The sequence below is a fragment of the Ctenopharyngodon idella genome, chromosome 17 (assembly GCF_019924925.1).
Source record: "Ctenopharyngodon idella isolate HZGC_01 chromosome 17, HZGC01, whole genome shotgun sequence".
NCBI classification, from domain to species: domain Eukaryota; kingdom Metazoa; phylum Chordata; class Actinopteri; order Cypriniformes; family Xenocyprididae; genus Ctenopharyngodon; species Ctenopharyngodon idella.
The window spans coordinates 20,829,766-20,845,995 of NC_067236.1; the positions used below are offsets into that span (position 1 = coordinate 20,829,766).

A 16,230-nucleotide genomic window follows, 5' to 3' on the forward strand; every position below is an offset into this window, starting at 1 on the left:
TAGAAATTAACAATCCTTTATTACAGATTATTTTAGTTTATAATTGTCAGACATTTATTTAGGTCAAATATGTGCAAAGGTTTAGTATGGTCGCACAGAACGTCAGATCTCAGCCTAAAACTCTCTGCCTGTCCGTTAGTAAACCTGTGACCTGAAAAATAGAGGGTTCCTCTAAAATATAGTAAAAAGCAGTATTTAGAGTGATTAGAGATGATGACGGATGTCTTGCAGTTATCCTACTAGTGCACTTGATGATAAGGGGAGTCACTATTTTGGGGATGACAGACTGTTTCAGTAACTGCGACCGAACAACGTGTAGAACTCCGCAGGCTCTTTGCCGCTGACGCACATCTGACCGGCCTGCAGGGTCTTCAAGGGCTTGAAGGGGATACACAGACTCTTGGCTCCCATTGAAGGTGCACCAGGCTCCAGGTCTTGATCCCTGAAGACACAGGAAAAAGTGTATGTGTTAAGAGAAACCATATCTAGCTTATCTTTCCTCTTCAAATTGATATAAATATATTCTAGTGTTCAAGACCAGAGGTTTTAAAACAGGGATTCCTGGGGTCCATGACATTAACACATTAGCCAAGCACCAAATTAGAGTAAAAATTGCCGTTGGCGAGTATATGAAACTGTGTCAATCGCCAGTTGGCCGGTAACATTTTTACTAATTCTAACAATACAATGTTGTGAGAACATGAGCGTGAACAAACATGAACGGACACTCGCCCAGAAAGCCGCGCCTCAGATAGCGCGCGAATACTAAATTGAGCTCTCATTCATGTCTTTCTTCTTGCGCTTAAAAAATTCACGCAAATTTTATAAAAAAAAAAAAAAAAAAAATTAAAAAATGCCTGTGCTGAGCAAGTAAACATAGTCGGTTATGTCTTACATGAACGTAAACAGTTGAAAAAGAAAACGTGTACAAAATGTATTATTATATTGGATCCAAAGTGACAGCAGCCTAATATACCTGCTGCTGTCTGTGTTTTTAATGTTAAAAACACTAACACTCAGGATTAATCTAGGTTCAATTTACACAGTGAAGACTATGTTATTTTACATTTGATTAGCCTACTTTATTCAATTGTGAATTTTCACTAGTATCTAAAATTTTGGTGTCATAGCTGCCTGTTCTGCAAATCGACGTGGCCAGTAAATGTTCTTAAGTCACCGGCCATTGGCAGGTGTGGCAAAAAGTTAGTTTTAGGCCCTGCATGTATATGTGTGTGTATTTTTTTGGGTTAATGTATTAACATATGTATCAATTTTGAACACTATTACAGAATTTGATATTACAGTTTCCTATAATTTAGTTTGACAGTCATAGACTCTAAGAAAAACAAAAACAATAACAGTGTATAAAAAAAAGCTGTCAACTTCCAATATTTGAATTAGTTTTGCCTTTAGTAGTAAACTTAAAATATTAAAAATAATAAAAAATAAATAATTTTGCTTTTTAAGACCTGCACAAATAAAATTAATGCCATATGGGTGAGGAAGAGAAAGATCTATGGTAACATTAAACCATAAAATATCTGTAAAAGCTATGATTAAAAAAAAAAAAAAAAAAATTCGAATAGCCTAATACAATGAAATCTTTTGCCTAATAAACAGCCTAATAAAATGTTAACATATCCAATTTCATATATCCCGGTTTAAAGGCTGAAATAACACACACACACACACACACACACACACACACACACACACACAGGCTAAATGAAAATGCAGTTTTTAAATTTGATGCAGTCAGGCCATTTGCATAAACTAGTATTACTATGACCAACTAGCAATGAATCTTACTTTTTGGTATCAAAAATTAGACCAATGTACGTTTTTATGTATCTGAATTAAAGTTATGAACAGTCTTACAGAAAAAAAATTGGATGACTAGCAGTTTATGCAACCAGCCCCTGAATTTAAGACTTTTTAAAGGACCCTGTGTCTCTATATCACACTTAACATTTTTGGTTCTTTATACATTAAAATATATAGCTGCGTTTATATTGTAGGAAAAGAATTCCATTGCAGATGATTATCATTTTGGTTTTTTTTTTTGGCATTTAAATGTTTTAAAAAAAGAATGTAGTACGTAACTAAATCCTGGTTACCAAGGAAAAACTACCCAAAACCATCAACTAGTCTCTTACTTGGCTGTTGTCTTCTTAATCCAGTCCTCACACTCAATGCCTCCACAGAAGGGAATCTGCACAATCTGTAAGAAATCACATAAATTAGGCATATTTTTTAGGCAAATTAGGCAATGGTTTTGCATAAATAGTATCCAAAGAGCTTTAGATCCCTACAGTTTACTTACCCTTCCCTGGTCCAGATCTTTCTGGAATTGTTCCATCGTATCGGCCACAACCATGTGTTTGTTCAAATCATCAGAGGCCCTGTGACAAGTTGAAAATAGTATATCATTCTGCCTCTGAAGGAAATGGCAGATCAAAATGTAGTGATACTAGGTGAAGAACTAAAAAGCAGAGTTTGTACCGTTTAAAGAGATTGTTCTGGATCTCTTCCAGAAGGGTTGAGATTCTCTTCTCGGCATCAGCCTCTGGCACGATAACCTTCTGTCCCGTGTCTCTTCTTACTGCTACAAACTGGCCCTGTTTTAAGTCCTTTGGCCCAACCTCCAACCTTATGGGCACACCCTGCATTCAGAAACAGGATGTCAGCCATAATCGAGATAAAACAATTATTGTGCCTCAATCTGTTCCATCCCTTTAAAGCGGTGGCTTTCGCCCCATCAAAGGGGTGTCACGGTACCAAAATTCCAGTAGCTGGTACCAATACCAGTAAAATTTCACGTTCTTTGTACCAATTTTGGTATCATAACAAAAACTGCTGGAACTATTTTACTAGTTCAGTTAACCATTTGTAAATAAAAATAAATTAAATGAGATTATTTATGATGATAATTATAAGTCATTGAACAAAAGTTTGTTCAGGTCCAAAGAGCATTCCCTTGATAATCACTGAGGCTGTCAATCATTTAGGCTACATTAATTGCTTGCGAAAACCCCCGCTATAATCAAAAAAGCCATCTACACAATCTCTTATTTACATCCACTTTGTTGATAATAATGAAAGGATTTGTGAGTGTGCAGAATGCTAAAGCATGCGGTAAAACGAAAACTCTGGTGTTTTGAGCGGTGTTGTGTGGACTCTGACTAACTTACACACCTATGAGAAATGCTAGAAACGCAGAAATGGTCAATATCAATTTGTCAATTTTTTTTAAGTTTTAGTACCGACTTGCTACCAAAGTACTGGTGCTTTTGACAACCCTAGCCCCTCCATAAAAGCCCAAATGTAACATCCAAATCATGTAATGTGACTGTCGTAAAATACTGTCTACTGCAGGACATGTTTGATATTAAAAAGACTTATTACAAGCGTATTAAGCTGTGAAAGACTGAACAAGTGAAGTATACTTTGGTACTGCCACCATGTTTGTTTACGCCACGGTTCAGAGAATAGATCTGTCGGATTTACAACACGTCAATTCATCCATTTCTTGCAAAATACACGGATGGATGTAAGGGTCCGGTGAATTGGGACAAGAACAGAGTAAACTTTATAGTTGCTTGCCTTACTCACAGTATGTAATGTATCTGATATAAATATAACACGTCATCTAATTATAATGGAAAGGATTATTATTGCAGCTTCCTTAGACATCAGTGTATATTTTACAAACTCTAAATGTATTGTTAGTAGTACTTATGTATATTTAAACATCTGAAACCTAAAATGTTCGCCCGTGCCCGAAGGGGGGTGGGTCGTTCGATTACTCGAATACCAAAACAATCCTTAGTGACAGCTTTTTATTTGTCCAATTATTTGTAATTTTCTTTTTTGGTTTTATTGTATTACTGATTGTTTACTGCAGCCTAGTATTAATTTCTAGCTGTGGTATCGAAATTGGTATCAAGAATTGTGAAACTTCACTGGTATCCAAAATTTTGATATCATAGCAACCTTATTTCCAGCAAATTATATTTGATATATATCAGGGGTGGCGAGCGCTGGCTCTGGAGAGCCACAGTCCTGCCAGAGTTTTGCTTCAACCCTAATTAAACACACCTGAATATGCTAATCAAGGTCTGAGGGGATACTAGAAAGGCAAGTTTTTATCAGGGTTGGAGCTGAACTATGCAGGACTGTGGCTCTCCAGGACCGGAGTTTGCCACCCGATATATATCAGCGAAAAACAACAACAACAAAAAACCTAGATTATATAAAGATAATAAAAGATTTAGGTCATATCACCCACTCCTAATCATCATAATCATGATTACAATACTGACCAAAATCATCACAATTATGATTTTTGCCTTAATCAAGCAGCTCTAATTGGTGTGATTCTGCTGAGATGGAGAACCTCCATACCTTCAGCTCCCAATGATTGAACTTCCAGCCAGGTGAGTAGTTATCACGCAGGTCGGCCTTGACTCTGATATCGGCCTCCTGTAGTCTGGAAAGATACTTGGAGCACTGGGCCAACAGAAGGTCTTTCTCTGCTTCTGGTAGAGTGGCTGTGATGCCACAAGGAATGATGACAACCTGCAAATCAGAGTGTAAGTTTGCATACAATGCTATGATCCATTATAACCAAGAAGAAATTATGGATCTCCAGCACACCTGTAGACATGCTACCCTGGGTGGCAGCACCAGACCCATGTTGTCTCCATGAACCATCGTCAGGACTCCGATGGTCCGAGTGGTGATTCCCCACGAGTTCTGGTAGGCCAGCTGCTTCTCGCCTGGTTTCTTAGGGTCCTCAAAAATGATCTCAAACATCCTGGAGAAGTTCTGGCCCAGGTGATGGGATGTGGCACCCTGAGAGCGATAAGGACGAGTTTTAGATCTTACTGCAGCACATTGATACCAGCTACAATACTTCTTTTACACACCCTACAGGTACATTTTTACATTTTCTGAATGTTAGGGTGCAGCAGGTTTTCTCCAGGGCATCGCTAAGGTGTTCTGAGTGTTTTTAACATGTTGCACATCCCTAACCCAAAATATAACCAGTAGTAATAGCGATTCTTGCCTTAGTAAGCACTACTACTAAACAATAGAGTTCGGGGGGAAAAACGATTCTTGAGACAAACGACTTTTTAAATTGTCAAAATGAAAAACATTGATTTTTAAATATGTCCGACTTCCACAGTTTTCCACTGCACTTTTCCATTGTTTTTTTTTTTTTGCATTAATATGCACTAGTTGGACATCTTTGAACACTGTGTTTGTGTCTTGAGTGGTTTGCAGCATCTCACGCATGTGTTTTTAAGATGCCACTGGAAAATATAATTAATATATAGGCTAATATAGTGCATATATTTAGCGAAAGAGCGAACTAACAAGCTGTGAACACTGAATGGCTTTTCTGAGGTAAGTGTAATGCTATGTGACATTGTTTACAAGCCGTTTTATTGACGTCTTTCTGTGGTTGAAACACTGATTGAGCAATTACACGATATATGTTTCAGTTGTGCTGTATCTTTTAACACAGCTTCAGATCATTCTATAACTAGTAGTGAAGAGGAAGGGATGATCGCATTCATTCGCTTTAACTGCCGCTTGAACTGAGGTGCCTATACAGCGATCTGTTATGCCGCATCAAAAAGGCATTTATTGTTTGAATTTCATGATAAAATGGACAGAACTTGAAAGATGACACTTTGTTTCTTATCGAAAGTAACAAAGCACATAGCTTATTGTGATTACCGGTGGTTAATGCTGGTGAAAAGTGGTTAGGCTACAATGCATTACCGCATGCGCCCCCTTCTGGACTGGAGTGTGGATAGCCTATGACTGACTGTATTCGTTGTCTGACAGTATGCACCGAACCGTGACAGTTCAAGATAAATACATGTACTGTTACACCCCTAGCAAGCTGTTTCGAACTCCCAGAACAAACTGTTTTAGCCTGATTTTGTTTGAAATGATGTCACACTAGTTTGTTCTTTAGTTTCACTTGAAATTTTTAAGGGCCTTGAGGTCTTGCAAACCAAAGGCTTACCTGAATTGCTCTGCCACTTGCTGAGATGTAAGCCTCCACAGTGGTTGTGTAGTCTCCTCCTGCAAACTTCTCCTTCTCTGTTTTCCTGCCCTTGACCACAGGGATGGCCATCAGCTCCTCGTACACCCGAGCATATAAGTCCAGAATCTGCAACACCTGCACACATGATGGTTAAAAGAGTGTGAGGGTCAGAAACATGGTACAATAATTTCAGGATCAGCATGTAAATATTAAGAGTTGTGAGTGAGGTGTGACTGATCACATCCAACCAACCTCTACTTCAGCTTCCTCTTTGGTGGCAAATGCTGTGTGTCCCTCCTGCCACAGAAACTCTCTGGTCCTCAGGAAGGGCTGGGGGTGTTTAAACTCCCAACGCTGAGAACAGCAAGAAAGTGAATGAATACACAGGCCTTTAATTTAGATGTGTTTGTACAACTGTGTACAACTGAGGCTGAAACTGACCACGACATTGCACCACTGGTTGAGTTTGATTGGCAGGTCTCTGTGTGACTGGACCCACTTGGCATAGGCAGGATACATCACTGCATCAATGCAAGAAGAATTTATTAAAATCATAATAAAAACATGAGAATCCAGTCCATTTCAGGTACAGCTGCAGTTGCTCACCTGTCTCACTAGTGGGACGCACAGCGATGGGCTCCGCCAGCTCTGTCTTTCCTGATCTTGTCACCCAAGCAACCTAAAGACATTTGCAGATAAAAAGCACAAATCTTTGAGTGGCTGTTCATACCATATGTATACCTTATCCACACACCGATAAGCCCCAAATATGATCCACCATAATATGATCTTGTTCCAATCATCCATTACTATAATATAAAAAATATGCACTTATTTTAATCAAAAACATCATTTAAAAGAAGTTGGATTTAAATAGGCAAATGTTTAAGAGTCTATGGATGGATCATTATTACAGTGACTATTGTGTTTCTAGCATGTTTTATGTTTGGCAACAGTTCAACTAACCCTAATTGATGGAGTGTGTAGCTTTTCATTTCTTAAACAACCATGTAGGAAGACACATCACAGCCATATTCCAGGATGACAATGTCAAGATTCATCACGCTAAAATTGTGAAAGATTGATTGGGAGGAAGCATGAAAAACCATTTTTCAAACACGAATTGGCACCTCTGAGTCCAGACCTTAAATTCATTCAAAGTCTTTGGGATGTGCTGGAGGAGACTTTACAGAGTGCTCAACTCTTGCATTGTCAATACAAGATCTTGTCCTAAAATTGGTCACTCTCCATCAATTAGGGTTAGAATAACTTTTGCCAAACATATACCATGCTAAAAACATAATAATCACTACAATAATGATCCAATCACAGACTCTTAAGCATATGCCTTTTTAAATCTAAAACTTTTTTTTTTTTTTTGGCCAGGCAGTGTATTTTAAAATGTAATTTCCTAATTTTCAGCAGCCATTACTCCAGTTTTCAGTATCCTTCAAAAATCATTCTGATAAAATTATCAAGTAAAGTTTCAATGCTGAAAACAGTTGTGCTGCTTAACATTTTTGTGGAAAAAGTGATACATAAACATTTTAAATGTCTTTACTGTAACTAATTTACTCACCCCCATGTCATCCAAGATGTTTATGTCTTTCTTTCTTCAGTCAAAAAGAAATTAAGGTTTTTGAGGAAAACATTCCAGGATTTTTCTCCATATAGTGGACTTTAACAGGGACCAAATGTCAGTTTCAGTGCAGCTTCAAAGGGCTCTACATGATCCCACCCAAGAAATAAGGGCCTTATCTAGTGAAACGATTAGTCATTTTCTAAAAAAAAAATTACAAAAAAAAAAAAAAAAACATACTTTTTAACCACAAATGCTTGTCTGAAACGGTCATGTTGGAAAGCCCACGCGTGACGTAGGCAGAAGTACCGCGGTAGGGCAAAAAACTTATTTTCTCGTCCAACTTCAAAATTGTCAGACGTTGTTTTACCTTTTTTTTAAAGCCAGTTTGACTTAGTCTTTGCAAACACTTTGCTCAGTGTGTAAACACTTGCTCAGTACTTCCGCCTATATCACGCTTGACCTTTCCAATGTGATTACGTAATGCGTGGCGCATCGCAGAGCAGTGCAAGATGAGCATTTGAGGTTAAAAAGTATATAAATTATTTTTTTTCTAGATAAGACTCTTATTCCTCGTCTGGGATCGTGTAGAGCTCTTTGAAGCTGCACTGAAACTGACATTTGGACCTTCAACCCGTTGGTAACTGTTGAAGTCCACTATATGGAGAAAAATCCTGGAATGTTTTCCTCAAAAACCCTAATTTCTTTTCGACTGAAGAAAGAAAGACAAAAATCTTGGATGACATGGGGGTGAGTAAATTATCAGGAAGTTTTAATTCTGAAGTGAACTAATCCTTTAATGCATCCTTGCTGAATAAAAGTATTAATTTCTTTAAAAACTTCTATTCTTTCATTCTTTCCAACTCATCACCTCTGGTGCAAAATCTGCAATGTGGGTTTTCTCCTTCTCAAGGGCAGCCTGAGAGACAAACATGGGGAAGTAGCAGTTCTCAACACCCAGCTTCTTTATCTCCCGGTCAAAGAATTCTTTGATGGCATCCCAGATAGCATACGACCAGGGCCTCAACACATAACAACCACTGACATCGTAGTACTCGATCATCTCTGCTTTAGTGATGACCTGAAACCAGCAAAGACGAAGATTTTTTAAACAGCTGACCAAAAAGTACTTTGTAAATATAGCTCTTCAACAGTTTACAAAATCATATAAGCACAGTGTACCTGTGAGTACCAATCAGCCAAGTTTTCCTCTTTCTTTGCCTCCAGTCCCAGCCTACATTTGAGAAACACAAAATAAGTGAGTGAATCTATAAATTCTTCTTGCAAATGCAACATTTCCTTAATACATAACTGAATATCCTTTAGTGAAGTGTCCATGTACACAGCTTACAGTCTGAAAAAGACATTCAGACAAGAGAGGCTGCATTCTGGGTTTAGTTTTGGAGGACAAAACCAGTTGAGACAGTACTAAATCAACTGCAAAACTTTCTCAAGCCTCCGTTTAAGTAGTTATCCATGTCTCAAGGAAACAAATAAAGGGCATTTGACACTGTATGGGTTACTTTGCGATTTTGCCTCTCACCGTGTCTGTTTCTTTGGCCCTTGGCCATCTCCTGCTCCAGCTGCTCCAGAGTCTTGACCTTGTTGAGGTTTCTCTCCTCCCTTTTGCTGCTTACGTCCTCCTCCCTGCTTTTCAGATTTGTTCTCCCTCTCCTTGCGGCTCTTGTCTTCTCCCCCCGTGTTCCCTGTGCCTCCTGGGGTAGTCACAGGCTTGTACTCCTCCCCAGTGAGGGCTTTATACTGACCCTTCAGCTCAAGCAGAGTCTTCACTGCTTTATCAACTTGATCCTAAAAAATAAATTAGAATATCATGAGCGCTAAAATAAAAATGTAATATTTGATAATGTTTGCAAACAAATTCAAACAAACCTTAGGAGCTTTCTCTGCTTTGAGCCGTCTCACTTGCTCACCCTGCTGGGCTATGTCTGAAAACAGTGCTTGAGCCTGAGGGGAGGAGCTGGATTGAGGTGGGGCGGGACTAGACTGTGCAGGGGCGGGGCCAGAGGAAGGAGACATGCCTGGTTTGTATTCCTGACCAGTTTGCTGCTTGTACTCAGCTTTAAGACTCAGCAACTGCTTCACGGCAGCATCTACCTGATCCTGTAAAAATATGAAGAAATGTTGAATACTACTTAGAATCATTTAAAAATTAGATATTTTAAAGGGTTAGTTTATGAAAATTGTCATTAATTACTCACCCTCATGTCGTTCCAAACCCATAAGACTTTCATTGATCTTCAGAATGCAAATTAAGATCTTTTTGATGAAATCTGAGCGCTTTCTGTCCCTCCTACTTAATTGAAACTTTGACTCTTCAAAAAGAAGAGACTCAATCGCTTTTTATAATGAACAGACTAAATTTAGGCTTTTGCTCACATATAAAAATTGATCAACGTGCTGCGTAACACGAGAATGAACCTCATTGGTTCTTGCGAAAGCTCAAACGTGCTGTGTAGCACGAGAATGAACCTCACTGGTTTTTGCACGTCAAGCAAACATGCTTGAGTTTCCATTTACCATGATGTGTGAGTTGATGAATGTTTACATGTGAATAAAAACCTACATTAAATCTGTTCATTATATATATAAAAAAAAAAAAAAAAAATTCGAGTCTCTTTAGAAAATTTGGACTAAACCACTCAATTCATATGGATTAGTTTTACAATCTCTTTATGAACTTTTTGAAGCGTCAAAGAGGTAGTTGTGTAGCTGTCTATGGAAGGACAGAAAGCTCTCAGATTTCACCAAAAAGATCCTCATTTGTGTTCCGAAGATGAACGAAAGTCTTATGGGTTTGGACGTCATGAGGGTGAGTAATTAATGACAGAATTCTCATTTTTGGGTGAAATAACCCTTAAAAAACTATGACCAAAACTGAGAGAAGTCAAAAACCTTGGGTGCCTTGTCTGTTTTCAATTTCCTCACAAGGTCTCCTTGTTGAGTGACTCGATCGTAAATGGACTTAGGAGAGCTGTCAGAGGAGACAGACGCTGAAACCGTGGTGGCGGCAGGCTGAGCTGGAGCTGGAGTTGATGGAGAGCTACCAGCAGGGGGAACTCCAGGTTTGTATTCCTGTCCCGTCACCTGCTTATATTCTGCCTTCAGAGCCAAAAGCTGCTTCACTGCTGCATCAACCTGGTCCTGAGGAGAAAAACAAAAAACAAAAAAAAAAAAAACACACAAGTAAACCAACAAGTAAATACCAACAAATAAATTACAAATTACACACGTTTCCTGAAAAAAAAAAAAAGATTGTGTGTATATATATATATATTAAATAAACATATATCTATTTTATTTATATTATAAACATGCATATATAAATATACAATACAAGTTATTTATATATAATAATTATATATAATATAAAGCTATTATTTGCAATATATATATATATATTTTTGTAATAATGACTAGCTACAGATGCATATCTGCAACAGATATTGAGTACTATAAAACAAAAATAGGTTAGGATAATATATTATATATTAATCTGGGGCAATATATATATAATATATATATATATATATATATTATATATATATATATATATATATATATATATATATATATATATATATATATATATATATATATATAGTTTAGGGTGGCCCCTGTGAAAAAAGGAATTAAAAATTTCATCATAATCTAAGGCAAGATGTAACTATAGTCTCACTTTTGGTGCTTTCTCTGCTTTCAGCTTTCTGACCATCTCCCCCTGTTCAGACACAAGCCCATATATGGCAGCAGGGGAGAAGTCACATGAAGGGGCGGACTGTGGGGGAGATGCTGTGGGAGGAGCCATGCCTGGTTTGTAGTCCTGACCAGTGAGCTGTTTGAACTCAGCTTTGAGAGCCAAGAGCTGTTTTACTGCAGCATCTACTTGCTCCTGTAAAATGAAGATGTGGTCAACAATGAAACTCAAAAAACAACCAAAAGCACCCTAAATGAAGCAGACCCTTAAAAGTGACTGAATGGCAGGCAGCTCACTGAATTATGCAACAGCGACTGAAACAGACCTTGGGTGCTTTTTCAGCCTTCAGTTTTCTGACCACTTCGCCTTGTTCAGCAACACGAGTGAACGGACAACCGGTGGAGGCAGGGCTTGAACTTCCTACTGCAGGAGTGGGGGCAGAGCTCTTCTGTGCTGGGGCGGAAGTAGGTGGAGCCATGCCAGGTTTGTACTCCTGTCCAGTCAGTTGTTTAAACTCTGACTTCAAAGCCAAGAGCTGCTTTACAGTGGCATCCACTTGCTCTTTAGGCGCCTTGTCTGTCTTGAGTTGCCTGACCAGGTCTCCCTGAGCCACAATGCTGGAGTATAGGGAGGAAACGTCTCCTGATGCTGATGGCGCAGGGCTGGAGACAGGAGCCAGCTTGGCTTTGCTCGGAGGAGCAGACTCAGCCTTCACCTGAAGGAAGAACAATATGACAAGTGATCATTTTCTTCAATGTTTGAAAACAGACTTGTTCGGAGAACAAATGGATGGATCCAATTCTGTGCTCACAGGTTTAGCAGCTGTCTGGCTCTTGCTCTTCTCCTTGGAGCCAGCAGTGGGCATCTCTTTCGTGTGTCCGTCTGGGATATAGAGCAGGACACAGGGACTCTCCTTGCAGCTGTGGGGACTAAATCAATAATCAAACGATGTACAGAATTACAAACGGAGCATAAAAACAGAAAAAAAAAATATTTAAAGTCCCCCTGTAGTGAAAATCAAGTTTTTAATGTTGTTTATATGTCTGTGTGGTGTTTTTAATGGCAAGTCAACACCATTGCTGGGTATTTTCTCTTTAGAACAGCAGTGATTTAAAGACAGTTTCAAAAACGTGGTTTGAAATCGCTGGTGTTTCTGACATCACAAACTACCTTGTAACCAATTACGTCAATGTGCGGGCAGGCTTTAGCATATCATTAACTATGGTCGCTCTAAAGCAGGTGAGTCTCAAATGAAGCCAGGTTATCCTGGTATATTTTTATATCGATATGAAAAATCGGGTAGATTTAGCAATATAGCGGGTGAATTATGTATATGATGTATGCTACGATGTTATGATGAACTATATGCCTTTCTCCACTGACGTTGTGTTGTTTAAAGCATTTGTAAGGATGCCAATTTTTAGAAGGCAGCTGTCTGTGACTCTGAGATGGAGAACGGGAACATGGTTTGTAACTTTAGCAACACATTATAAGCTGTTTGATAACGTTGTCAAGCAAAAGGCTAATCATATTACTGTTACGTGTCCGATGTTGTAAAAAGCGACATTGTGCAGCGTTTACCTCAGTAAGTTGACCGAGTGGATCTCTGAGCTCATGCGAATAAGTGGAGGCGGGGCTAATTAGCATATTCATAGATCCACATATACTAAATGAAGCAAGGGTGTAGAGTTATGTTCAAGCTATTTTAAGGCATGAATATTTTTTTCCACAGGAAAAAAACATTTAAATATGTAATTTTGGTGATCAAAGATGAGTTTTAAGGGATACAATTATTGACTACAGGTGGACTTTAAATGTTACAACAGATTTATAAGAATGTGTTAAACAGATTAGAGGTGACACCTGATTGGCTCATAAGGCTGATCACAGATATAGAAACCCCGTCTCTGCAGCTGTATGATGTCACCTTTCTTCAAGTCCTTCAAGCAAGGGTCTCCAATCATCTTCTCCTCTATCTGGAAACAAAATTATTGTTAACACACTTCAGCATTTAAACTATATAAACTACTGTTAAAACATTACTGTTTGGGTCATTTTTCTAAGAATTTAATGCTTTTATTCAGCAAGGAAACAATAAATTGATCAAAAGTGTCAGTAAAGGTATTAATGCTACAAAAATAGTATTTCATATAAATACTGTTCTTTTAAACTCTATTCAAAGAATCCTGAAAAAAACAACAACTACAAAACTATAAAAGCAGCTTTTTTTTGCTCAACATTGATAAATGTTTCTTGAGCAGCAAATCAGCATATTAGAATGATTTCTGAAGGATCATGTGACACTGAAGACTGGAGTAATGATGCTGAATATTCAGCTTTGATCACATGAATAAACAGCTCCTCTCTATTTTATTTAAAAATGCTACTTTAAATTGTAATAATATGACATAACATTTGAGACTTGAGTACCACACCTTGCTGTTCTTGTTGATGTAATCCTTGAAATCATCATCCTTGCCCAAGACTGGTTTGGTTATGAGGTGCTGGTAGTTGATGCACACAGCGGGCAGGAGGGGGGCACGGCTGGATTCAGCGAGCCAGGTGATCTTGGTGGTCTTTTTATAATCAGTGTTCTCCAGGTTCAGACGACCATCTAGAGATGAGATCGCTCCACTGCTGTCCCTGCAGGCACCAAGACAGAAGACATCAGCAGCACATCTACATGTAAATGCACATGTATAGGGCTGAGAAAGAATATTATAGACCTGTGTAACATTGCTTACATACCTGTAGTTCTACATAACATTGAAATACTAAACCAAAATATTAAGCCTTTAAAATATAAATTAAGCTCTCAAGTGCACACATAAAACTTGCTGCAGCTCACCGGCAAAAGTAGTGATTATGACTGTTTCAACAACAACAACAAAATGAAAATTACCCCATGATTTACTCACCCTCAAACCATCCTAGGTGAATATGACTATCTTCTTTCAGACGAACACAATCGGAGTTATATTAAAAAAAATATTCCAAGCTTTATAATTGTATTGAATGGGGGGCCTGTTTTGAAGCCCCAAAAAAATGCATCCATCCATCATAAATATAATCCATACGGCTCCAGTGGGTTAATAAAGGCCTTCTGAAGTGAAGCGATGGGTTTTTGTAAGAAAAATATCCATATTTACAACTTTATATATTCAAATAACTAGCTTCAGCCAGAGGACCGCACGAATACCGCACAAGTCGACTTGCGCCAAATGAGTAACCCCTGACATGATGTATGACGCAGGATGCAGGAGTAGCATAAGCTTAGACGCCTCAAGCTCCTCTTCTCTTGTATCAAAATCCTCTGACATTTTAGACTTCTAATTCATGACCGGTGTTTTGTTTTGCTCTTATTCTCTGAGCTTCTGATAAAGTTTTAAATACGGATATTTTTTTACAAAAACACATCGCTTTGCTTCTAAAGGCCTTTACTAACCCCCTGGAGCCGTATGGATTACTTTTATAACAGAGGGATGCATTTTTTTGAGGCTTCAAAACATAATCGCACCCCCCGTTCACTACCATTATAAAGCTTGGAAGAGCCAGGATATTTTTAAATACATCTCCAATTGTGTTCGTCTGAAAGAAGATGAGTGTGAGTAAATCATGGGATAATATTCGTTTTTGGGTGAACTGTCCCTTTAATAAACTAGTGTTTTCTGGTTTAGTGTCAGCTGCAAAAATGAATCTCAATATAGTGGACACGCCTACAGAGAGACATGCACGTTAAGTTAAAAACGTCAAGGTACTAATTTAGCTTCCACTCCACACACTTGGATCTGCGCCTAATAATAGAGCACATTTATCTAGGTTAAGAGAGTGAGCGGCCATGTAAAGTGGCTAATGTTAGGCTACTACTTACATCATTTCAAATGATAAGTCATGTCTGAGGTCGATGAATAGGCAAACGTTTAGATTTCCTGTCTGACATAATTACCACATGGACCAGTTGTGTTAATGATCTGTCCGTCATGCACTGAAGTTTTTCTTTCTGCGACTGACTGATTAAAATTTGGTCAACTAAGCCTTTTCTCATCGAATATTAAGGGGGCAGCCCTAGAAATATTTTATTCAGCCATGACATCAAATTGATCAAAAATGACAGTAAAGACATTTATAATGTTAAAAAAAAAACTATTTCAAATGAATGCTGTTCTTTTGAACTTTCTATTTATCAAAGAATCCTGAAAAAAAAAAAAAAAAAAAATCACGGTTTCCACAAAAATATTAAGCAACACAACGGTTTTCAATGCTGATAGTGAAAAGAAACATTTCTTAAGGGATCAAATCGGCATATTAGAATGATTTCTGAAGGATCATGTGACATTGAAGACTGGCGTAATGCCTGCTGAAAATTTAGCTTTGCCATCAGAATAATAAATAACATTTTAAAATGTATTAAATCTGAAAACAGATATTTTAAATTGTAACAGAGCACGCAAAGGGGTCTTGTATTTTTAAAGTTTTACCTGTGGATTTTTGTGATGATGATGTTTCCCCAGTTGATGAAGGTCACGGTCTCGCCCTCTGTGAATGTTTCTGCATCAGCACCCTCGATAAAGACCTTTGGCCCATACCACACCTGCTTCATTCCCACATCTGCATTCTGAAAATCCCCACAAAATAGGATGCGACTCAAATCACAAGGCCTAATTTATATACCCGTCTCTCTTTATTCAGTATATTACCTACCTACATATGAACTGAACTACTGACAAGTTCTTTAGGGGTGTGTGCATGCAGATTTTATTACCTTAGGATGCTTGGCAACCTCTTTCATCTCCTCCTTGGCTTCAGAAATGAAGACTGGCACAACCTGCGAGCTTAGTAGGGCAGTGTATCTTGGGGCTATTGGGTCAATGACCT

At 38.2% G+C, this 16,230-nt stretch overlaps 1 protein-coding gene across 2 annotated transcripts in view; it reads right to left on the bottom strand.

Annotated features, from left to right (window-relative positions):
* Positions 1 to 16,230, bottom strand: part of eprs1 (glutamyl-prolyl-tRNA synthetase 1) — a 29,568-nt gene continuing 13,338 nt past the window's right edge. For both annotated transcript variants that reach the window (XM_051867033.1, XM_051867034.1), the window contains 22 exons: positions 16,118 to 16,228; positions 15,834 to 15,970; positions 13,791 to 13,998; positions 13,219 to 13,331; positions 12,167 to 12,284; positions 11,681 to 12,070; positions 11,338 to 11,550; positions 10,554 to 10,802; positions 9,531 to 9,761; positions 9,184 to 9,449; positions 8,823 to 8,874; positions 8,512 to 8,721; positions 6,668 to 6,740; positions 6,503 to 6,582; positions 6,314 to 6,415; positions 6,041 to 6,196; positions 4,657 to 4,854; positions 4,405 to 4,578; positions 2,503 to 2,663; positions 2,324 to 2,402; positions 2,157 to 2,221; positions 1 to 442 (listed from right to left, as the gene is read on the bottom strand). In XM_051867033.1, the coding sequence (XP_051722993.1) occupies positions 292 to 442; positions 2,157 to 2,221; positions 2,324 to 2,402; positions 2,503 to 2,663; positions 4,405 to 4,578; positions 4,657 to 4,854; positions 6,041 to 6,196; positions 6,314 to 6,415; positions 6,503 to 6,582; positions 6,668 to 6,740; positions 8,512 to 8,721; positions 8,823 to 8,874; positions 9,184 to 9,449; positions 9,531 to 9,761; positions 10,554 to 10,802; positions 11,338 to 11,550; positions 11,681 to 12,070; positions 12,167 to 12,284; positions 13,219 to 13,331; positions 13,791 to 13,998; positions 15,834 to 15,970; positions 16,118 to 16,228 (3,537 nt within the window). In that variant the 3' untranslated portion in view covers positions 1 to 291. The remainder of the gene's footprint in view (positions 443 to 2,156; positions 2,222 to 2,323; positions 2,403 to 2,502; positions 2,664 to 4,404; positions 4,579 to 4,656; positions 4,855 to 6,040; positions 6,197 to 6,313; positions 6,416 to 6,502; positions 6,583 to 6,667; positions 6,741 to 8,511; positions 8,722 to 8,822; positions 8,875 to 9,183; positions 9,450 to 9,530; positions 9,762 to 10,553; positions 10,803 to 11,337; positions 11,551 to 11,680; positions 12,071 to 12,166; positions 12,285 to 13,218; positions 13,332 to 13,790; positions 13,999 to 15,833; positions 15,971 to 16,117; positions 16,229 to 16,230) is intronic.